General features: G+C 37.5%; 1 protein-coding gene across 1 annotated transcript in view; it reads left to right on the top strand.

The window, feature by feature from the left end:
* lrp1bb (low density lipoprotein receptor-related protein 1Bb) overlaps nt 1–24,137 on the top strand; it is a 2,167,948-nt gene that overhangs the window by 1,377,074 nt on the left and 766,737 nt on the right. Inside the window, exons 20-21 of the mRNA XM_051931086.1 lie at nt 13–180; nt 13,690–13,872. Of these exons, the coding sequence (XP_051787046.1) occupies nt 13–180; nt 13,690–13,872 (351 nt within the window). The remainder of the gene's footprint in view (nt 1–12; nt 181–13,689; nt 13,873–24,137) is intronic.

Raw genomic sequence — 24,137 nt, 5'->3', positions numbered from 1 at the left:
TTTTTCTTTCAGATGATGACTGCGGAGATGGCACTGATGAGCTTGGATGCACTCACTCATGTTCAAATGTTAAGTTCCCGTGCTCAAATGGGAGATGTATACCAGAAAACTGGGCTTGTGATGGAGATAACGACTGTGGTGATTTTAGTGATGAGTCTAACACAACCTGCTCAGGATCAGGTTAGTGCTGAATCAGCAGCCAACATTAAGGAAGAAAGCATAACTATTTCCCCGTAAATTGCATTACTTTTTTGTATGTAAATATGTAATCTTTTTCTGAACAAGCATTACTAATATCAACCTATTAATAGCAAATGAAATATTATACTGTATACTGAAAGAACTGGAAAGAGAATTGAATACATCATAACATAATAGGGGGTGGCACGGTGGCGCAGTGGGTTGCGCTGCTGCCTCGCAGTTAGGAGACCTGGGTTCGCTTCCTGGGTCCTCCCTGCGTGGAGTTTGCATGTTCTCCCCGTGTCTGCATGGGTTTCCTCCGGGTGCTCTGGTTTCCTCCCACAGTCCAAAGACATGCAGGTTAGGTGCATTGGTGATTCTAAATTGTTCCTAGTGTGGGTGTGTGTGTGTGTACCCTGCGGTGGGCTGGTGCCCTGCCCGGGGTTGGTTTCCTGCCTTGTGCCCTGTGCAGGCTGAGATTGGCTCCAGCAGACCCCCGTGACCCTGTAGTTAGGATATAGCGGGTTGGATAATGGATGGATGGATAACATAATAGGAGATGACATTTGAGATATAAAGTAAGGCAGAAATTGTTATGTTAATGTTTTAAACCATTTCTACATCTATAAATAACAATCTCTGTTTGTTTATTTATTAATTCATTATGCACAGAATTGTTTGTTTGCCATAAACTTTAAATTTGGTGCTTCATAGGGTGTTGTGATGGTATAATTGTTACGCACTTGACGTGTAACCAAGAAGTTCAGAATTCATTTCCGCCACTTACATCTGACTTTTTCTTTAATCAAATATTTTCCTCTCTATTTCATCTTGGTCCCAAGCTGCCATATTGTCTCCATTGATATTAATTGCAATTCATTGTTTCTTGTATCAGAAGGAAAATCCTTCATGTATGCAAAGAAACTTTCCATTACTAAAGATTATTGTGTTCTAGGTACAAGAAGTTTAAGGGTAATAAAGTAATATAAAATTTGTAATTATCGTTGAATTTTCTCACTCTGGCAACTATGGATAACTCATGTAATACTTAAATAAAAGCTCATTGCAATTTATTATAGAATACAGAACATTGAGATATGTGCCTTGTATAAAATCTACATTCTTTAAATATTTATCTCAAATCTTAACAAAAAAACAGATATAAAAAGTGAGCCTAAAGAAATGTGTCATAATGAGACCATTACAATGTCAGTCTTGTTTGGTGCTTTGGAGTAATGAAGTCTCCTGTTTCCCTGAGAGTACACCTGTAAGACATGTCAGTTTTTTCACCACCCGATTAAAGTTTTTCATCTGGCTACAGTCAGTGTCACTACTGGTAGCATGAGGCAACACCGCAGAACACCATACATACGGATACTATTAAATTATATATAAGGATATATATATATATATATATATATATATATATATATATATAATGTGTGTATATACTGTGGTGGGTTGGCACCCTGCCTGGGATTGGTTCCTGCCTTGTGCCCTGTGTTGGTTGGGATTGGCTCCAGCAGACCCCCGTGACTCTGTGTTCAGATTCAGCGGGTTGGAAAATGGATGGATAATGTGTGTATATATATATATATATATATATACTGTATATATATATATATATATATATGAAAATCTTTTAAGTGATTACACATGCTTGCCCACTTTAACCTATTCTTTTTACATGCCAGACTCAGTTTCAGTTTAGTTCCCTGGCATCATTACACTGTTGCAGAGGGCACAGTTCTGTTGTATATATTTGAGCTGGATAATATTGTAATAGACATTTGGGGAACATTTTCATAAGAGACTAAATTATGTAGATTGACAGATACTTTACAGTCAACAGAATGTCTGCAGCTGCATATGAGAAATCAAGCAAAATGACACCTTTTATTGGCTAAGTGAACAGATTATAATATGCAAGCTTTTGAGGCAACTCAGGCCCCTTCTTCAAGCAGTTTAAAGGTATCATTTTGCTTGACTTCTAATTGCATCTATAATGGTCAACACGGTACAACACCGTACTATTACAGCTGCATCTGTATGAAATGCAGATTTGTACAAATCTGTGGCATGTTAATTTTAATGTAAATATGCTTACAAAGTAAACAAGTCATGTATAGTTACACCCCCTCCACGCTCCTTGATTGCAGTGCTGCTGACTCCAAGGGAGAACCATTGGTCTTAAATAGTGGCACTTGAATTTCTAATAGCTAAATGCTCTGTACACCACACTTTCCACATGAATACATTAGTGTAACATTAATATATTGGTGTAATACATAGGGTAGCAGGAGTTAGGTATACCTACTTCAACCACTGCATTGCATATAAATTCACATCTGCTGATTTTAAATAGGAACTACAAACACCTGATGGAAAACATGAAAAGAAATATTGTACTTCAGTGAACAGCATAAACAAATGAAAATTGTAAAACCTCAAATAACAATAATATACAGTATTGTCAGATTTCACATTATTCCTACCAATTACCCATTTCAAATCCAAAGAATACACTTTCCTTTAAAACTGTGTTTTGCAATTACCATCAATAAAACCCAAGTCACTAGAAATGCAGGAACTGATTTAAAGTAGGAATGTTTTATTTCTGGACAACTGTGTATAGCATGTTCAAGAGTAAATAGCTTTTGTGATCTATTATTATTATTGTTATTGTTACTTGACATTTTACTGATGCCTTTAACCAAGATGACAAGATAGAAAAGGTTTCATTTTGTTTGTTTTTGCAGTTGGGGCACAGGCAGATGAAGTGACGTGCTCAGGGTCACACAGTGTCAATAGTAGGATTTGAACCCTTAACCTCAGGGCTTGAAGCTCTAGGTCCAAAGCCTTAACCACTACAACAAAGCACTTAGTTATATAATAATTCCTGATTAACCAGTGGTACTCTAACGTCAACGGTGATGTCCATTGTCTGATGAAAAAGCCAAGTAACGCATCTCATTTTTAATAAAACAACAAGAATTGGAGTAGCAAAGAAGGCTGACACAAGGCAGTATAAAACTAAATTAAAAAGTCAATGGCACAATTGTAACACTAGGCTTTAAGAACATTGCTAAAGATGATAGAATTCAAAGTCAAAACATAAAAATCTCTCAAATTTGATTATATTAAAATTTTAATCAAACTTCCGTTAAAACATGGCAATACATTTTTTTGGTATTGTTCGTTGTGAGAGACAGGCGAAGGAATGGACCTCACGCTGCAGCATATGCTCTAGTTGACAATGATAATGGAAGCAAAACAGCGAGTGAGGCAGGCGATGAGAATTCACTGATCTCAGTCGGGAAATTGGAACCGAGCAAGGCCTGTTTATCCCTGCAGTCAACTACTAGCAAGCACCCCCTGCAAGTCAGTGGAATCTGCTCCAACAAGTTATGTATCTCCACTCTGGGACCATGGAGAAGATCGAAATGAGCTATCTGAGCTGAAGGCAATGATTACCATACTCTTGGGAAAAATAGAAAATATATACAAGTGAAAAGATGATATACACAAAAGAACAAGCAGAAATCTTACTAGAATAGACAGCAGAATGAAGAAGTTGCTTCAGGAAATAAATGATCAGGAGGTACATTTAAACAATAAATCTGGTGTAAATCTTAATAAAATTCTAGCAAGTATATCAATGAAAAAATATAGGAAAATACAAGCAAAATTGAGAATAAAATCAGAATACTCAGCGATCACCTGGAAGATGTTAAACAAACGTTTACAACTCGTATTGAAGTAGTTGAACAATCAACATTTGCCATTGAGAAAAAAGCAACTGCTGTAGAATTTAAATGCAAAATGCTCGGTGATAAATTAGCTGCGTTGGAAGACATGTAGAAGGAACAACATCAGAACCAAAGGTCTCCTGGAAAACCATGAAAGTTATAGCTCAATTACTTTCTAAAATAACTGGAGACTTTAAAGATGATTATTATATTTAGGTTGCTTTAAATTCTGTGATTATATTGGACCAGTCAGTTTATTTCAAGGACAGAGTTTAAATTTATATGTTTATAGTGATTCTTTTCTGTAGCAAATTATAAATGCAATGACGTCTGGAGTGGAATTCTACCATTTACCCATGGCTGTATGATTAGGGGAACAATTGAGCCAATGTCCACTCCGTCATAGAAAGCACCTATTTTACATGCATACCTTTGTGGATGTGGAAGAACGGTCATATTCCTCAAAGGAAAACCCTTGCTGATACGTGGGGAACACACACACTTCAAACCCAGTGTACTTGGCCCATGAGGCAGCTGTTCTATCTACCAAGCTGACATGACACATTTCATTGATATTAAGGTGTGAAAATCATTAATTACTCTGATGTTATTAAGATTTTAATAATTCATCAGCAGAATGAGGTTTAAGTCAGGTGAATAAAGATTTTTTTTTTCCTTCTTGAAGTGAACTCCTTTAGCAAGACTCTGAAGGCAGCAGAATCTAAACTAAACTGAAAAGACTGATTGACTGCTTGAGTAATAAAGGGTACAAGCTGAGTACAGCAAGACAAATGAGATGTAGTCAGAGATTAAAGAGTCGAAGCTGTAGGTCTGTAATGTAAGAGTTGACTTGTAACATCAGACTGAGTCAAAAAACAAAGATAGACTGAGAAATGGATTAAAACAATTAAAAAAAATGAATCATGCAGGCTTCACGGCATGAAGTGAAAAAATTTAAAAAATTGAGAAAATAAGAAAGAATATGAAGACTATTAGAGGAAAAGTGTACTTCTGTATTAATTGTTGTCTGCATTTATATTGTGAATAAGTACCTAAATGACAAAAGATTGCCATTGACAAAGACACCATCAAGAAGGAGTATGGTGGGACATTGTGGATGAGTGAGTCACACATTAGACCTCCGGGAGGCAGAGACCTTTGACAGTTTTACAGGCTATGAACATGCCAGGGTAGAAAAAACATATCCTTTGAGAGGACTGCAAGACATGAAGATTTACTCAATACCATAAATGAGTAGCTGGCAAGAACACACAAGGAGTATAAGGGTTCATGATAAAGTGCCTACAGTCAGGCCGTCTCTCTAACCCTCTCATGTATGTTCTATCAGAAATAAGTGCCCCTTTTTTGACACAACTATACATTTTGGAATTATTTTGAATGCAGGGGTATGTCACCACAGGAGTGTGCCTTCCAGAGCTGGCTTCTGGCTTTTTAGGGAATAAGCACAATAAGGCAAATATGCTATCAGAATAAAATGTAGCTGTCCAGAATCATAAAAATCTCATTTAGCAAGTTAAGAAAAATGAGCTATTTTTTTTTTAATTTTATTGATTTTTTTGTAATCATTCCATACAAATAGATTAATTTTTACAAAAAAAATAGGATTGAAAACAAATCAACCCCCACCCCTGAGAAAGAGAGCATGGCCAACGGACTATAACTTAAAAATAGTAAAAATAAATAAATTGATGCATTTAATAGGCGGATACAGATCAATGTACTGTAGAAGAAAAAGAAATGGGGAGAGAATCTACTTCTTCAGTGCTTTAAGAGCTTATTCTAAAATATTATTGATTAGATCCTGCCAGGTTTTGAAAAAGTTCTGCACAGATCCTCTAACTGAGAATTAGATTTTTTCCAATTTCAAATAATATAAAACATCAGTTACCCACTGACTTAAAAAAGGAGAGTTAGGATTCTTCCAGTTTAGCAAAATAAGTCTGCGTGCCAATAGTGTAGTGAAGGCAATCACAGTTTGTTTGTCCTTCTCCACTTTAAGCCCATCTGGAAGAACACCAAACATAGCCGTTAATGGGTTAGGAGGGATTGTGACACCAAGGCTGTCTGAAAGGTATTTAAAATGTTTTGTCCAGAATGATGTTAATTTGGTGCAGGCCCAAAACATGTGACCCAGTGAGGCTGGAGCTTGATTGCAGCATTCACGGGTTGGATCTTGCCCTGGAAACATTTTGGACAATTTCAAGTGAGACAGATGTGTTCGATATATAATTTTGAGTTGAATAATTGTATGCTTTGCGCATATGGAGCTTGAATGAATTCTCTGCATTGCTACTTCCCACTCCTTTTCTGATATGTTGAGTGAGAGATCCTTTTCCCATTGTCCTCTTGGATCTTTGAAAGGGGGGGACTGTAAAATATTTTTATATATTGCAGAAATGCTGTCTGAGTCCTCGAGACTGAGCAATATTTTTTCCAGCATAGAGGAAGGTGGGAGATGGGGAAAATCGGGCAGGTTCTGTTTGACAAAGTTTCTAATTTGAAGATAGTGAAAGAAATGTGTTGCTGGAAAATTAAATTTGGAATGTAATTGTTCATAGGATGCAAATATGTTGTCTATATAAAGATCTCTAAGCAATTTAATCCCAAATATTTTCCAGATAGTAAAAACTGCATATGTTTGCGAAGGTTGAAAGATGTGGTTCTCATGCAGAGGTGCCACAGATAAAAGATTCTCTATCTTAAAATGCTTTCTACATTGGTTCCATGTTCTGAGTGAGTGAAGTACAATTGGGTTATTAGTATATTGGCAATAACTTGCATTTATTGGGGCAAAAAGCAGGGAATATAGAGAAGTACTGCAAGATTTTATTTCTATTGCTAACCAAGTCTGTGTATGTTCATCTATTTGTGTCCAGGTTTTTATAGCTTGTATGTTTGCTGCCCAGTAGTAAAACTGAAAGTTAGGTAGAGCCATGCCACCTTTGTCTTTGTAGAGTCGCTCTTTGGATATGTGGATGTTTTAGGTTCCAAATAAATGAGGTTATAGTTGAATCTAATTGCTTAAAGAATGATTTATTGATGTATATTGGAATGTTTTGAAATAAAAAGAGAAGCTTAGGAAGGATATTCATCTTAACAATGTTAATTCTTCCAGCTAGAGTGAGATGAAGGGTTGACCATCTATGCAAGTCTTGCTTAATTTTTTCCATGCAGACAGCGACATTTTGTTGATAAAGAGCTTTATGTTTACTTGTGATATTTACCCCTAGGTATTTACACTGATTTGCAATAATAAAAGGGAAGGTGTCCAATCTAATATTGTATGCTTGAGAATTCACTGGAAAGAGCACACTTTTATTCAAATTAATTCTGAGACCGGAGATCTTTTGAAATTCTGTTAGTGCTGTTAAGACTGCAGGCACAGTATTTTGTGGGTCTGATATGTACAAAACCATATCATCTGCATATAGAGAAATTTTCTGTTCCAGTCCTTCTCTGATAATCCCCTTTATTTGATAAGCATTCCGACAGTGAACTGCCAGTGGTTCAATGGCGATTGCAAAAAGCAGTGGTGACAAGGGGCATCCTTGTCTGGTGCCACGTTCTAGTTTAAAGTAGTCTGAATTAACATTGTTAATACAAACTGAAGCTTCTGGATTGGTATACAGTAGTTTGATCCATGCACAAATATTCGGGCCGAACCCAAATTTCTCTAAAGTAGTGAAAAGGTAGTTCCATTCAATCATATCAAATGCTTTTTCTGCATCCAATGATAATAATATCTCCAGGGTGTTTGACTTTGCAGGTGAATATATTACATTAAACAGGCATTGGAGATTGGAAGCTAAGTGTCAGCTTTTAATAAATTCTGTTTGATCTTGTGATATTACTGAAGGCAGCACTTTCTCCATCCTTTTAGCTAGGAATTTGGAGAGTTTCTTAACATCATTATTCACAAGTGAAATTTGTCTGTATGATGTACATTGTAATAAGTCCTTGTTTTGTTTAGGAAAGACGGTGATTAATGCTTGGCGAAAGGTTTGAGGTAGAATTTGATTGTCTGTAGCTTCTGTAAATGTTCCTAATAAGAGGGAAGCTAGCTGAGTGAAGAATTTCTTATAAAATTCAACAAGGTAGCCATCAGGGCCTGCTGCTTTCCCACTCTGAAGTGACTTTATAACATCTAGTAATTCTGATAGCGCCAGAGGTTTATCCAATTCCTCTGCAAAAAAGTATCTATTTGTGGTATCTGTAATGCATCCAGAAATGCATTACATTGTGTGTTGTCTTCTTTGAACTCAATAGAATATAAGGATTTATTGTAGTCTCTAAATGTGTGCATTATTTTTTATGGTCAATGATTTTATCTCCGTTCGTGTTGTTGATTGCTGGGATTGTATTTCAGACTTTTTGTTTGTGGATTTGTTGAGCTAAGAGCTTATTAGCTTTCTCTCCGTGTTCATAGTAATGATCTCTTGATTTAAAAATGAGTTGTTCAGTTTCTTTGGTTGTTAAACGGTTGAGCTCTGAATGCAGAACCTGCCTTTTCCTATGAAGAGCCTCACTTGGACACCTGGCATGTTCTTCATCTATTCTAGTAATTTCGCTGGTTAGCTCTGATACCTTCTTGGTTTCTAATTTATTTCTGTGGGAAAGATATGAAATAATCTGTCCTTTTAAGAAGGCCTTTAGAGTTTCCCAGAGTATTCCTGCAGAGACCTCTGAGGATGTATTTGTCTCTAGGAAGAAACTGATTTGTTTTGATATAAATTCTGTACAGTTCTCATCTGATAATAAAAGTGGGTTAAGACGCCATCTGCAAGATGAGTATGTGGGCATAAAGATTTCAGCTCCAAGGGCATGGTCAGAAATAACAATAGCGCCGTACTTGCAAGATTTAATCACAGGCAAGAAATTATTATCTATAAAGAAATAATCAATTCTTGAGTAGCAATGATGCATTGTTGAGTAGAAGGAATATGTTCTTGAGTTTGGGTAAGAAAAAGGAGCTATTTAAGCATTAAGACAGTGTGTTCTTCTTCCTGTTTCCTGTTGCCAAATATTTCCTGATCTGGCATGGAGATAACCAAACATGGAAGATCATTTGGATCATCCTTGTGAGAATACTCTGAGGAAAAGTAGATAAAATGTTTATTCCATGATTCTTTCCCCATCATTTTTCATCATCTTGTTCTTAATGGTAAACATTTCATGAAATCAGACTACGGTTGAGAAACTGTAATATTGTCTGCTATTGTTTTATCCATAGTAGCTGAGGATGACTGTGCATTATTTTCAACCAAACTGGACTGCCTTAATCTTAAAGAATTTCCAAAGTTCTACATTGAAAATACAGTGAAACCTCTAGATACGAGTTTAATTCGTTCCAGCACTGAGCTTGTATAGCGAAATTCTCATATCTAGAACAAACGTCCCCATTGAAAATAATGGAAATCCAGTTAATCCGTTCCGCATCCCAAATATATTAACATAAAAATCATTTTTCCTAACAAATAACACTGATAAATTATATATACTGTAGTCTACCTTTAATAAATAACACTGGTAAATAATATAACTGATTATTAAAAGAATCAAAACAGGTGTCCAAAGTGCAGTAGAGCATTCAATAAATCTTTAAATAAATAATCCTTAAAACAGTTGTGAAGTGGAGGTTTAAAGTACATAAGAATAACAATCCTTTAACACGAGGTTAAAACGTCAACAGGAAGCAGTCTTCAAAAAACAGATGACAATCCCCAGTGCTTCTTCTCTGTTAGCGTCTCACCTGCTTCTCCCATGCGGGCTCTGCAACAGGCGAGACACTTAATGCAGCTGACCTTCTCTACACCGTCCTGCTTCAGCTGTTTGGCTCGCCTGTTCAGCTACACGCGAGCCTGTACTCGCTCGCTCTCTCGCACCGACTTCCTACTGCTGCGGATTCCTGCCTCCTCCTGCAACCTCCGTTCTCTCTCCTCTCCTCTCTTTTACTTCTTCTCCCCCTTAACCGGCTCGCGCTTCTCTATATATGCGGGGAAGACATGGCAGCTGCTAGGGTTACCACTTTTAATACAAAAAAATAAGGGACGCATACGTATTGATTCAAAACGGGACGCGCAATTTCGTTCTCAAATACTGGACGATTCCGTATTTTAAAGGATGGGTGGCAACCCTGCCCAGCTCATCAGCCACAGGACAAATCATGGATGTGGGCAGTTTCCCACCTGTGCACTTAGGTGAGAAACGCAGACACCGCAGATCGCCCTGCGGCTCGCTACAGCTACCACGCCCCCTCGCTAAGCCGCGAGCTATACCCACAGCCTGGCACGTGGCTCGTTACGTGAGCCAATGCTCGTATTTAGATCTGAATTTTTCGCTCATACTTTCGTCGTATTTTGAATTTCTCGTATACAGAGGTGATCGTATCTCGAGGTTCCACTGTACAAGCACTAATTCTTCCACAGTATTGTTGGCAACAGCTTTCTGATGTGGAGATCTCACACAAGCAAGAATAAATTAAATATATTGAAACTTGAAACTGACATTGTTTTAGTAAAGGTCCAGCAATGTCCATTGTTATTCTTTTAGTGGAGACTGTCATAATGGGCAATGGATTAAATGTTCCCTGTATCAGGATGTAGTGCCTGTAGCTGAAACTCTAGTCATGATCAAAAGTAAGCAGAACATACCCCTGACCGGTAAAACCTCATTAAAATGCACACTTTAGTTTAATCCATTTCATTGTAAGTACCTAACAAATGGCTGAGGGGTAACATCAATATGGCTCATCGAACCAACTGTGCCACTAGCAGTCATTTTTCTTTTCTGCCACTCATTATCTTTATCCTAAACAATAAGCCCCTGGAAACTGAACAATGAGCTATAGAAAATTAATGTTTCTCTTGATATAATTTCATCTCTATCATCTGATTATTAGTCCAGGCAATGTCTACAATAGAATTACGTGATGTTCTTTCTTTCTCCTTTCTGGCTTATAGCATACATTTAGGGTGTACAGTGGGGTGTCCTCAAACACTCTTAAAGAAAGTTTCTGTAGGTTTCATGTTTTTTTTCCATTGGACATTGGTACATCCTTTCTTGTAAAATGTCTTTTGCAATTTACAACAATAAAACAAAGAGAAGGCTTGTAGACTGCTTCAGGGAACTTGTCTGAAATATTGGGATCAAAGACTTCACCAAGTCTATTGTGGAACTTTTACATCTTTTTGATTATAACCACACATACTGAATCTTTCCACCTGTGCCTTTTCACATGGTTTCCAATAAAGAAACTTAAAAATGAAGCTTTTTGTATGATGTGAATCGCACATTCCTCCTGAAAAATAGACTAGCCCTTTAATCTGTCTCTTCATCTCCCCACTTTTGGCCTTTCATCTCCCCTGGCTTTTCTACTCCCTCGCACAAATGTATATCTTCCCTGCTTATTCCTTTATAAGCACAAATCTAATGAAGACACTATAAGCTGAAACTTTTGTTTTCCAACCTTTGATTTATTTTTTCATTGAAAAAAAGTTAGGTCTGTTCTTTCATTATGATGGGCTGACGTCTCCTCCAGGGTTCGCTCCTGCCTTGCATCTAGTGCTGCTGGCAGTAGCTCTTGCCAATGTAATCTTATTTTTACCATTGTGATGTGGGGGTACCTAAACTTTGAACGAAGTGCATCAAAGACTATGTGGTTTTGTTGTTTATTTAATCCAGACATATAAAAAAGAAGCGAATGAATTAAGAAGGAGGAAGAAGTGGTGTTGTCTGGGCATCTGCCCATACTACGTTTTCATGCTCTCCCTGCATGGAGAGCACTTTGAGTAGTGAGAAAAGTGTTTTATAAATGTAAAGAATTATTATTATTTAGTAATTACTTTGGTGACATCCTTTAAACATATATGGCTCATTTCTCTCACTTTTTACCAGTATGTATTCCACTTTTAAAGTAGAGACCCACCCTGCTGCCCACCCCCATTGTGCCTGATGACAAATCTATGTTGGCATTTCTGTCATTTTGTCCTTCTATTACAGCAGCATGTATAAAGACACATTCAATGATGGGATTTGATCATTCAGATATCCACATACATAACACTTTATTGATGGAAACTGCAATGTTACAGCAGCTGGTTACAAACAGCTTTGCTATAAAACTGCACAACATATATTCCAGGTGTAACAGTGAAATAAATAAATACATGCAGCATGTGTATAATTAATTTAAAGTTATTGTATTAAATGCAGAAAATACCCAACCTAGATGGAGGTAATGTTGTAGCATCTAATGGCAGCCTGGTAAGAATATGCTATAATGAACTGCACAATGGCAGCACTAAATCAAGACATAATCTATTTTTTACGAACTGAGAGACTGGAGGAAAGCCTTTTCTTAAGCATATTTCATCACTCTTGTGTATGTCTTCTTAAGCCCTTTTAACAAGTATAATCTGGACCCGACTTCTTTTCATTAATGTCTAGAAAAAAATGATATTATCCTTAATTTTTTTGAATGTGGGTTGTCCAGTTCTGATATTCCCTTTAGTCAGACAAAAGATGACTAATCCTCTATATCTGCTTTAAGGAAAATCCTTTTATATTTGAATCCTTTAATCTCCCATAATTAAAGCTCAAAGCACAGAAGATATTTTAAATGGATGAAATTCACCATCTTGTCAAGAAAAAAAGGATTTTTATTAGCTGCTAGCCAGTCTTTTTTACCTGTTCCTGAATTTCCGTACCAAAAACTATAATATTCCATGGGCTTTTCTCTATATTTTTTATTATTTACTGCTTAATGTGGGTGGTTCAGGGGTTAGTATGTTCCAATCTTGGCTTGATCACTGTATGAAAGTTGAATGTTCTTTATATGTTTGTGTGGGTTTTCAACCACACATCAAAGACACAAATGAGACTAATTGGTGACTTAAATCGGCATGGCTGTGTGTGACTATGATGAGGCGGCAGGGTGACTGTGATGGGTGACAGTCTACTTCATCAGCATTCCCAGTGTTTAAATTATTTATTTAAAGAATGCTTAAAATAAAAAAAAAATAATAATTGTTGGCTATTAAGAGGACTGTGAGGCCCAGAATAGCTAAAAATAAATCCAGGAATAAATAAAAATGTTTGGGCATAAATGTGCAGCATATGTACATGCATTTTTTTATATGATTAAACATTTTATGCAATTAATATATGCTCTAAAAATGCATGGAAAAGTAAAGCTGGTATGTCGGTAAAAGTAAGACCTCAATTTCCCCATTTGGATTTTTTAAAAGCTTTTGTCACTTGGTTTTGTAAAATTAATTACATTTGCTGCTAATTTGCATAATGTGACTGTATCCCAATCCCTCAGCTTCGGTTTCTTTGTGAAAACTGCTAGCTACTTCTTGCTTGAACAGTTTGTCAATGGCAAAGAAATCTCACAACTTTTCCCCAACCTCATATGTAAATGCTATTCTGTGATCAGCCAAGCAGTGGCAAGATAACACAGGCTTTAAATTGAAATGTCAGTCCCAGACATCAGTGTTAAATGACAATCATAATCGAGATTTGTAACCAGGGCTCTTAAGCGTTAGGTATCTTTTTTAGCCTGCTCAAATGAGGTGCGTCTGAGAGACTTGAAGCCCTGACATACTGTTCTTTTATGATTGGAGAGTTGCATTACTTTGGATGAAAATGACTGACTCACAAAAGAAAGCCAATCCTAATAGTCCTTAGCTCTACAGATATGCTAATTTTGCTTTAATTAGAATTCTGGTCTTTTTCACAGCTTTGCCACCTGTAGGTGACTGTTCTGCAAAGGAATATCACTGTTACACCGATGGAGCTTGTATACCTGAGCGATGGCGCTGTGATGGAGACAAAGACTGTGAAGATGGCAGTGATGAAATGAACTGTGATGGCACCAAGAAAATTTGCGATCCAAAAATGAAGTTCACATGCAAGGCTTCAGGTAAAAAAAAAAAAAGACAGGTTAATACAAGTTCTTTGTTTATAGCGTTTTGAATAAATGTGAAGCACATTGCATTTAGCAACTTCCTACTTTTCCTGGTGAGGGTTGTTTCATCCACTCTGTTCCAAGCAACTTTCAACTACATGCCCAAGTCACCTCAGGTGGCTCCTTTGAACCTGGACAAGCAGTGGTTCCATTCCAAAGTCCTTACATATTTCTGAGCTGCTTACTCTATAACAGAGAGTAGGGAAAGCAACCTTCAATTTCCAATGAGAACCTAATTTTGGCTACTTGTAGTAATGATCTCATTCTTTTGATCACTGTTTTCCGATTGCGAACATATCTGAATGTGAAGATGTAGATTGACTGCTAAACTGAAAGCTTTGTCCAAGGACTTTGCTCCTGCTTCACTACTGTAGTCCAGTACAAAGTCCATAAAACAGCCCCTGCACTGATTAATCTGTTAATCTTATGATTGCCTCTCAGTTCACTAGTGAGTAAAACCCCACAATTCTTGAATTCCTCCACTTGGGGAGTTCCCATCCCTGTTTGTGATGGTGTGGGTCCTGCTCCATGTTCCCTCTTCCAATTTTGGGAGCCTCTTGAACCCAGCACCGTCACTAATGTAACCAGATGAGCTGTACAAATGAGGACAAAACACTCTTGGAGCAAGGGGAAGGTGCAAAGTGCAAAGGTGCTTTTATTAAAACAAAAACAAATCCAAAACAGTTTCCATAGTGCAGTGCTTCAAATGTTAATAAATAATCCCATTATAAACAACAGTGAAGTGGAGGTGAAAATGTCAATATGCAATTCCTTTAAAAATGAGGTTAAAATACTGACAGTGTTTAAAATCTTTCATTCCCCGGAACTTCCCTGTCCAAACTGATGTCTCTCCGGCTTATCCTTCCTAGGCCTTGCAGCACAGAGAGACGTACACCAACACGTTCAGACATTCCTTATAACTGGCCCGTGTCCCTGCTGTCCAATCTATGGTGTTCCATTGGACCCTGCTCCCACTCCCACCACTGCCAATTCAGGTTTCACCCGATGAGAAGACATCCCGGAGCACAGCGATCACTCCTGCTCTGGGCTTCTCAGCAGGGATAATCCTCATGCCTCCTCCTGAGTCACCATCCCCGTCTGCCTTCTTCCTAAATAAGCGCTGGCTTACTCCAACTCCTGCCTTTCCTTCTGTCTATTAACCTCCACTCTATGTGTCTCTTTTCTGTTCATTTTCCTTCTCCTCCCAATCTATTATGCCGGTCCGTACTTATACGGCTCTGTGGGTGCAGCAGTTCAATCACGCACCACAGGAAGCCAATGAAGCAATTCTGATCAATTGCTTCCTCATGTGCAGGTGTGACTCGCCCCAATTACCTCATCAACCGTGTGTGCCCACGGAGACTGACATGGCAAAATGGAATTATTTTAAAAACTGGCCACTCATTCAAAGCCGCAGACCCACTATACCACACTGTTGTGATATTACTTTTCTTAATAATTGTTAACCTCTTATTTACTCCATTTAAGCCGATCTTGCACTCGATTTAGAGGTTTCCGTGATCAGAGATTTCAATTCTAATGTTTATTTTTGATGAGTCAATTTCTCTACAGGTTGTATTATCTTTTTGTAACTTTTTTGGCCACCACGTTGTTTCATCATGGTTATCTCTATTTGGTGTAATGTTCGTTCGGACAGCACAAATATTTTCATAGGTGTATCTTCAGAGGTTGTGACCTGGTCAGGTTTAAAAATTGACGAAAAGTTCACTTCACTATCCAAACTGCCGATTCCAAATGTAAAAAGAAATCTGCTATTCTTGATTTGGTCACATTAATTTGGCACTCAACCTTGCTTGTTTTGGACTTTGATTTTTGTGTCACACTTTGGCATTTTGCTCTGTATTCTTTGATCTCCCAGTTTTTAGCCTTTTTTGGCTTACATGCATCTCTTGGTTTTGCCATTAAAACATTCCTGTCAGTTCACGGACTATAACAGTCCCTTAACTGTGAATAAGCAATTCTTTTCCAGAAAGTACCCTGACAGAATTTGAGATGCTAATTCTTATCCCTGCCACTTTACACTCATTCTGGTGTATGCTGGGGATCATAAAGTTTTAAAAATGGTTAAAAATCTATTTGACTGGCACCCTGTCCAGGGTTCATTCTTGACACCCTCCCCCATAAACCTGAACTGAATTAAGTGAATTCAGTAGTGGATAGATGAGTGGATACATGGCATACAATATTAGACTTTGGTGATTTTTTTAAGAACGAAGAAGAATATGTGTGATGAAATACTGAATATTTTCATGTCTGTGTCTGCTTTTTTTAATCCTTAGTACAGTGTGTGAACAGAATAAAAGATTTGGTCTCAAGACTCTTTATGCTGCCTGTTGTTTTAAATACTGTATATTTTAATAAGTTTGTTTTAGCAAATTTGTAAAGCTTTGAGTACTGCAAATTGAATTGTTGCCATAAACTGACTGGACCATGCTCTCAGATATTCTGTGTTAAAGGGCAAGGTTTCTGAATATACTATTTGTATGTTATTCTTTAACAATTTTTCTAGATCAGTGTGTAGGCTGTCCTGTTTGATACTTTAATGAATGATGCAGTACTCTCGAGCTCTTCCCAAACCCAAACTGAAAACTATTGACACCAAAGCTATAAAAAACAGTGTTTCTTACAATTTAAGTCACATTAGGGTAAAATAAATATTAAAAAATAAAATAAAATAGACAAAAGGAAATCTTAAAGCCTATTTAGGCTGTCCTATACTGTTTAGTTATGTCGGTTCAGTTGGGTGGCCGACCCACTTTCCTCAACATTCATTTTTCTCAAAGATATTCTTGTCTGTGTTCATGCTTTTGATTGTGCCAATGCTTTTACTCACTGCTTGCCTCCAGGCTTCCTGAGTGTTTCACTGAAAAGAGCTTTAAGCCATAAGCTGGGAACATTTCTGTTGTGATCCCTCAATCTTTTCCCAAGGTCAGAAGCACCCTGCGGCCATCCATTAAGTCCTCAGGTAATGCAGTTCATATTCAAAGGACCAGACAACTTCCATGATATCTGTCCACCATAACACACAGCAGAGGTGCCTATACCATGTCAAAAACATCCTTGCTGTCATTTGTGAAACTGAGCGACTATTATTGCATTACCAGTTGGCTCAGTGCCATTTTTCTGCTTCTGTCCTCCAGAAGTAACTACTTCCAGGCCACTCTGACTCTCGGTGTACGTTTGTGTGACCCACAGGTCCATAGCAGTATTGCGTCTTTGCTGTTGGTTTGACATCTTGCAACACTGCAGTCAAATCATACTTTTTCCCTGTTGTTATTTTGAATTTTTGGTCCTGACTAGGCATTCCACTCAGCTTTTATCATCATTTTTTTCTGAGTCAGAGAAAATGTTAATTATGTTGACAGCTACCAGCATAAAGGGAAAAACTTGGTGTTGTTGAAATAAAAATTATTTCAATCATAACATACTTTATTTTTTTAGAATCTTGCTTTTCAAAAAAACTTACTAGTTGTATGAACAAACATAAAAAAAATTCCTGAGTGCAAGTGTGAAACATTAGACTTAACACTAGAATCCCTGAATCCTACGAAAAAACTTGTAATCCCAGGCCACCTTAAATTCCCTTGCCCCTCCTCATCAACGTCTTTTGTTTTGCAAATGTGTCGATCAGCACCATCAGTAGACATCCTGCTATCCTGTCCCCAACTGACGAGGTTTAATAGTACACCAAGTTCTCCCAGCTGAAGTCTGTTTATCTGGGTGTGAGGTGCCTGGAATTTTATAGGGTAAATAATATATTGTTATTTGGAACACATACATTTGATGTGTTCCGTGTCTACAGCGATCTTTGTAAATGGTGGATTACAGGAAATGCGAGGCAAGAAATTTTGTACACATAACTAGAACAGAAACTTTTTTCATGTTCTGCTAATAATTGGCCAAATGCTGACATGAAGTGTATAATGTGTGAAGACTGAAGTCCAAATATCAAATAAACACTTTCACAAAAGACCTTACTAAATAAATTTACCCCAATTTAACATTGATTTTTATATTTTTTCATTAAGTTTCCCTTACAATTTAGCTTGATTATACACCCTATTTTTTTTTTTGCAATTGTTTACTAAAATACTGCAATGGATTGGTGCCCTGTCCAGGGTTTGTTCCTGCTGTGTACCCTATGCTGGCTAGGATAGGCTTCAGCTCCCCACTGCAACCTTGTTCTGGACTAAGCAGTTAGAAAATGACTGAGTTATTAAAAATATTCTAAATAATTCACTTTGTTTTACAAAGCAGTTTCTGTATGTAGAGTAATACCACAATTAATACCTGAGATGCATTCCTGAATTTTAGTTTGTTATATGAAACTTTGTTATCGGAGGTACTATAGACATCAGAGGTGGCTAGAATATCCGTATTCTTCCATTGTTGGAAAGATTTGGTCAGGAAATACAGGGATGCCCAATATCCTAGCCAGTGAATCAGAGCCCTTGCAGCCATCCTTCTCAGTTCCCAGTACAGACCAGATTTGCCATAAAGCCGTGTGCTGCAACTCCCCTCAATGATATTCGGGGTGCCCTGCAAGAAACACTTCCCTCTGGGCACACTGGTAACACCAACACAAAACTCTTCAACCTTCAGGGTCTTGTCATGGAAGATCTAACAAATCACATTAGGATCAGAAGTCACACCCAATACTGTAAGTTCCTCACACAAACTGCAAGCAAACTCATTAGAAACAGCCTGATCTTGGAGTCTGACCAAGTCCAGCCTCATTCTCCTGGTAGGTGGTAGCCTACTGGACTCTATTTTCACTTTCTGAGTCTTTCGTACATAGGCATGCATAGAGTGTCCCATATCCCCACTCTAGCCCTCATATTTACACTTAACAACCTGTACAAACCAAAAATGTGCAGGAGCAGGTTTATGCTTTTATTTTTATTCTATAGAAGCAGAGTAATGATTATGACAAATAATGCCAATGTTATATATGAATAGGTAGCAGTTTGTCTTGCCTGGAGTTTAGACTGCCAGGCGGCTCTTCATCTTAGTAAGTTGATCTGTCTCTGATCTGACATGGCCTCTGGATGGATGGAATGACAGAGACCCTGCCTTTCTCTCTTAACCTGAATTTATGACAGTCTTGTCCTTCATTGATGTGCCTCTGGGACCAATGGGATGTCATAGTGTAGGGCCAACTCTCCTGGCACAGGCCTCATGGCCTCTCATGTCCTTTGACCAATTGTGTTTAAGCATTACTCAGCTTAGGTCAAGTCTGCCTTTGTCTCTGCATGTCCTTGAAAACTTTTTTCAACCCAGCCCTGCACTGCAGCCCCCCCGAGATAAGTCATGTTTGCAACTTGCATGTAGAGCCGATCTTAACTGGTTCTGATCCAATATTCTCTTAGCAGAACAAGCATGATATATCAGACCTGGTAAGTGGTGAATAGAGCAAGCTCATCCAGTTCCCTTTACTGTTAAGTTGTTCTAATCTAATATTATACAGCTAGTTCACAATAAAACAAAGTAATGCATACTCTCAGAAGGCTTCTTCCTTGTTTTAAGCAACCAATTTAAACCTGCCTTTTAAATGCATTTTTATGAATAATTATCAAAAAATGATAAATTACAAATACAAAAAATAATTTTTACAGTCCCTAACTCAGTTCATTACTCTCACTCCATGAGTATATTTTTAATTCCCATTACAATTACTTTTTAAAGAATATTAATATAACTACACTATGCTTGAAATATCTAAGCACTCATGTATAATACCTTTCTATTTAGAGTTTATAGAAGTGTGTCCAGATGTCAAATGCAAATGGTTTAACAACATAATGTTTAAAACTATTCAACCAATTTTAAGTGCTTTATAAATTCTATTTTGAATCTGTATTGTACAGCACATTAGCATTATAACATTCAGTCTTTTGAAGTGCTCTTAGTGATATGTAGAGGTACAATATTTCTACATTTTCTTTATTAATTTAGTAATGCAAGACAATTTCTTTATTTTTATCTTTGCTGCAGTGTGGAACTTACAATTATTTAATTATCACATTTATTTAAGGTATTCTGACACTTTCTCATAAGCTGTGCAGTCCAAGCACTGTGATGTGTAGGCACAGTGGTCCTCGTTAGAAAATACTAGCTTCCATAGAGATGACTGTCGCAAAACCTTAGGCAGATTTTCCCAGGAGACATTCTGATGTGCTTCTTCTCTGGAGCTATTAATCTTTGTAGTGATGGTATTGGTGCCTCCATGGAATAAAACTTGCTTGGAACTCAAATGCCTGTTTTGTTAGAAGGTAGGAAATGGCTTATTAAAACTGTTTTTTCAAAGCGGCCCATATTTGCAGTAGCACTAAGTAAGACCCTTTCGAGTTAACAGTTATTTCCTTTATATTTTTAATTTTACTTCACATGAAATGTCAGGGCATATTCTGGATTTACTGTATTTTTATGATCACCTATATTGTGAGATGATCCAAGATTGGCAAGACCGGGTAAAGGGGCAGGAACATGGAACAGAGTAGTGTTTGAGCATTGTATTTTCGTTATCTTAATTTATTCAAATTATTTTTGAAAATTACATATTTGTTTATATCTTAAGTCTTGGGTGGAAAAGTGCTACAAGCTGTGTCTTTTCTATAGTGCTTATGTAGTGGCAATTTTGTAGACAGGCCATTTTTTGTTATCCAAAATGTCTTTTAGCTACAGTAAGGCAAATTTCTGTGACCTGGCTAAGGTTTAGTCATAGCAGTAAATTACAATTCTCACTGTTACTATTAGGAATAAATTAAAACCTTGTTTGGTTTAACTATTTTTATTTTACACATTGATACGTTTATTCAGGTTTTGAAAATTAATAAACAGATTATTATTATATACTGTAGATTTCTTTTATAGTGGAAGCATTTTTGGTTTAGCATCTTCATTTTTCTATCTCTCCCAATTAAAAAGAAGGATATTTTTAAAAACAGACTAGTTATACCACACCAGTGTGATAGGATAGGGGCTGCTAAGAGAAGGCAGTCCTGTGTTTCAATGGGAGCCTTAGGGGAAATCTCTGGATGCAACACCATGGGGAATCAAGCTTGGCACCCTGAAAGTAACAAGAGAGCACTAGAGCATCAGAGAACTAGAAGGAAGGCCACTCAAGAGATACCAAGGGTACCATGTCTAATCCTATACTTATAGATAGAGAGAGAGGGAGAGAGAAACAATGGACAACAATGGCTAGAGACTATAGACACTCCTGCCTGGAAGGTGATACCGCCTAAAGTCTAGCAGGAGTAGATGGAACCATGATGCCCATTTATTGTTTTTATAAGCTATACCGAGGCTAATGAGCTGTTGAAAAAGGGTTTAAACGTTCATACATGCTTCAGCATACAGGGAAAGGATCTACAGGCATACTGACAAACAGAAAGAACCAGGCTTTATACAGGTTTTTATCTTCTGGACGGTTAGAATTAATAAATAATAATAATAATAATAATAATTCATTACATTTGTGTAGGTTTTTCTCAGTACTCAATGCGCTATCCACACAGGGAGGAAACGGGAAGTGAACCCACAATCTTCCACAGTCTCCTTACTGCAAAGCAGTTAGTTCATGTCTGTACAGTCTAAGTCTTACTGTTAATTTTGTGACTTTGAAATGTGTAGCCTTTTCATTTCGGTTGTTCCAACTTTGAAACTTGTACTACTCTAGTCTCTGATTTTTTTTGCCATTGTTATCTGTGTTTTTTGCCCTTAGACTTTCTAAGTATTTTGTGAATGATTGGTTTTATTGGATCATGGACTTAAAATTCTTTATTATTTGTACTATCTGATGAATCTGAAGTTTTCTTTGGCTCAACTATGCATGACTTCCTAAATTCCCTTGCATAGTTTGCCGAGTGTAACAGGGCACCATGTGGGAAGCAGTGGTCTGGGTGTCATGTTGAAAGAGATGCTATCTTTGAAACCACTGTTGGACTGCAAGCCTTCACAGGTAGCTGGCTTTGAACTGGCATTTTTTATTTTTTTCTCCCAAAATTATGAAATGATCTTCATTAACAGAAAACACTGACTTTGGTTTGTTTGCTTCCTGCTGAGCAACTTTAGTACAAGGCTGATTCTTCTGCAATGCTCAGAGAGTGCCTACAAAGGTCTTTGTTACTGGCCATCATTAGATGCTATAACATAACCTCTGGCTAGTTTGTTTTTAAAATACTTTGATATTTTTATTAAAAGTTTATTTTGTGTGTTTTCTGTACAGTGTTTGTGTTTTGGCTATTACAACACAGCACTCTTCCCTTTTTGGTCAGTATCTATCTATCTATCTATCTATCTATCTATCTATCTATCTATCTATCTATCTATCTATCTATCTGTCTGTCTGTCTGTCTGTCTGTCTGTCTGTCTGTCTGTCTGTCTGTCTGTCTGTCTGTCTGTCTATCTATCTATCTATCTATCTATCTGTCTATCTATCTATCTATCTATCTAGTCTCATAACAATCTTTGTATTGTAAGAGAAGCACAATAGTGCCTGCCAGTTACAAAATGTATAGCATCTAGTGTTTCTATTCTGAATAAAGTTGTTCTCCAAAATTTAGAGAAAATGGTTCTGAGAATGAAGTGAAGAATGAGGATACCGCATTGTTGAACTTGTCCCTTACTTTTCAAGACTTTGGTAAATTTATGTCACAAACACATTCAATGGCACGCTGTTTGGGTTGTTTTAACATACTGTCAACCAATCCCTTTCCTTCTTTAACTTTGTATAGCCCCTGCCAATGTTCTACCACCTGAGAGTGTGAGGTGGGAATGAGGACAATGTCTCAGTCCTCTAGGGTGAAACATCCATCCATTATCCAACCCGCTATGTCCTAACACAGGTTCACCTGGCGTGGAGCCGATCCCAGCCAACACAGGAACAAACCCTAGGCAGGGTGCCAGCACACCGCAAGACACACACACACAAGGGACAATTTAGGATCGCCAATGCACCTAACCTGCATGTCTTTGGACTGTGGGATGAAACCCACGCAGACACGGGGAGAACATGCAAACTCCATGCAGGGAGGACCCGGGAAGCGAACCCAGGTCTCCTTACTGCGAGGCAGCAGTGCTACCACTGCACCACCGTGCTGCCCAAGGTGAAACATGTGTAACATATTTCATGATCAGAAAGACTTGTTTACCTCTGCTGTTCGTTTTCCATGTTTTCACGCCCAAAAGGGAGCAGCTTTTCAAAACATTTGCTCAGTTTCACAATCCAGCACGTTATTTTGGGTATCACGCTGAACTTTCCAGTTTTCTATGAATAAGTCAAGAATCATTTGTGGTTGTATGACATACAGCAAGTTAAAGGAAGAAAAGCAAGTATATTCTTGGGGCACCTCTCAATATGCAAATAGTATAAGTTGACCCTTGAACTCCACCAACCCCACTTATCCATCTGGTTGCACCACCTTTTTTTAATATTTTGTTTGCAGGTTTGACCGTAGCACCTAACTTGACCATGGGCCAATATTTCTTTCTTAAGGGTTTTGTAATTTCTTATGTGTCACTTATCTAGATCAAACTAAGCCTGAAGGACTTCGCTCCTAAGGAGTAATCATTTTTGCTAATTTTTGTTGTGGCCATTTCACATCTGACAGCCTTTCACTCAAAAACCACAGTCATCATTATATCGGTGTGGTGCCCATTCCTGACCAGGGGTCGGGTCCCTCTCATAAACTGACCTAGTATGTCAATTTAATATTTAGTTATACCTTTCATTCTCTATTCAACTTTAAAAAAGGAATTTTTTGCATTTCAGGTGAGAGTGCTGCAGTCATGCAGTGTTTATATCTATACACTTATAATTCCAAAGACTTGTGTTCAAATTCTGGCTCGGCCATTATCTGTATGACGTTTACACATTTTCCTAGTGTCAGTGTCAATTTTTTCTTGGAACTTATGCTTTCTAAAGATACACATACAAAAAGTGGCCCAGTATGAGTGAGTGTGGCAGTTTATGTGACCAATGCCCTGGTAAGAAATGACAACCTGTCCAGGGTTTGTTCCCAGTTTGCTCAAAATGCCATCTTTATAAGTGCTGGCTCACTATAGTCCTTTAATAAGAAAAAACTATTTCTATGAAGATACTATTTAAGGCAAACAGAAAAATAAGTTCTTCTTGTTACAACTTAAATATTTTTAATATTACCGGGTAAAGATTACACTCTGGATTTCTTGCTACT

This window comes from Erpetoichthys calabaricus, chromosome 8, assembly GCF_900747795.2.
Source record: "Erpetoichthys calabaricus chromosome 8, fErpCal1.3, whole genome shotgun sequence".
Taxonomy (NCBI): Eukaryota; Metazoa; Chordata; class Cladistia; order Polypteriformes; family Polypteridae; genus Erpetoichthys; species Erpetoichthys calabaricus.
This window is presented reverse-complemented; position numbering and strand designations above follow the sequence as displayed.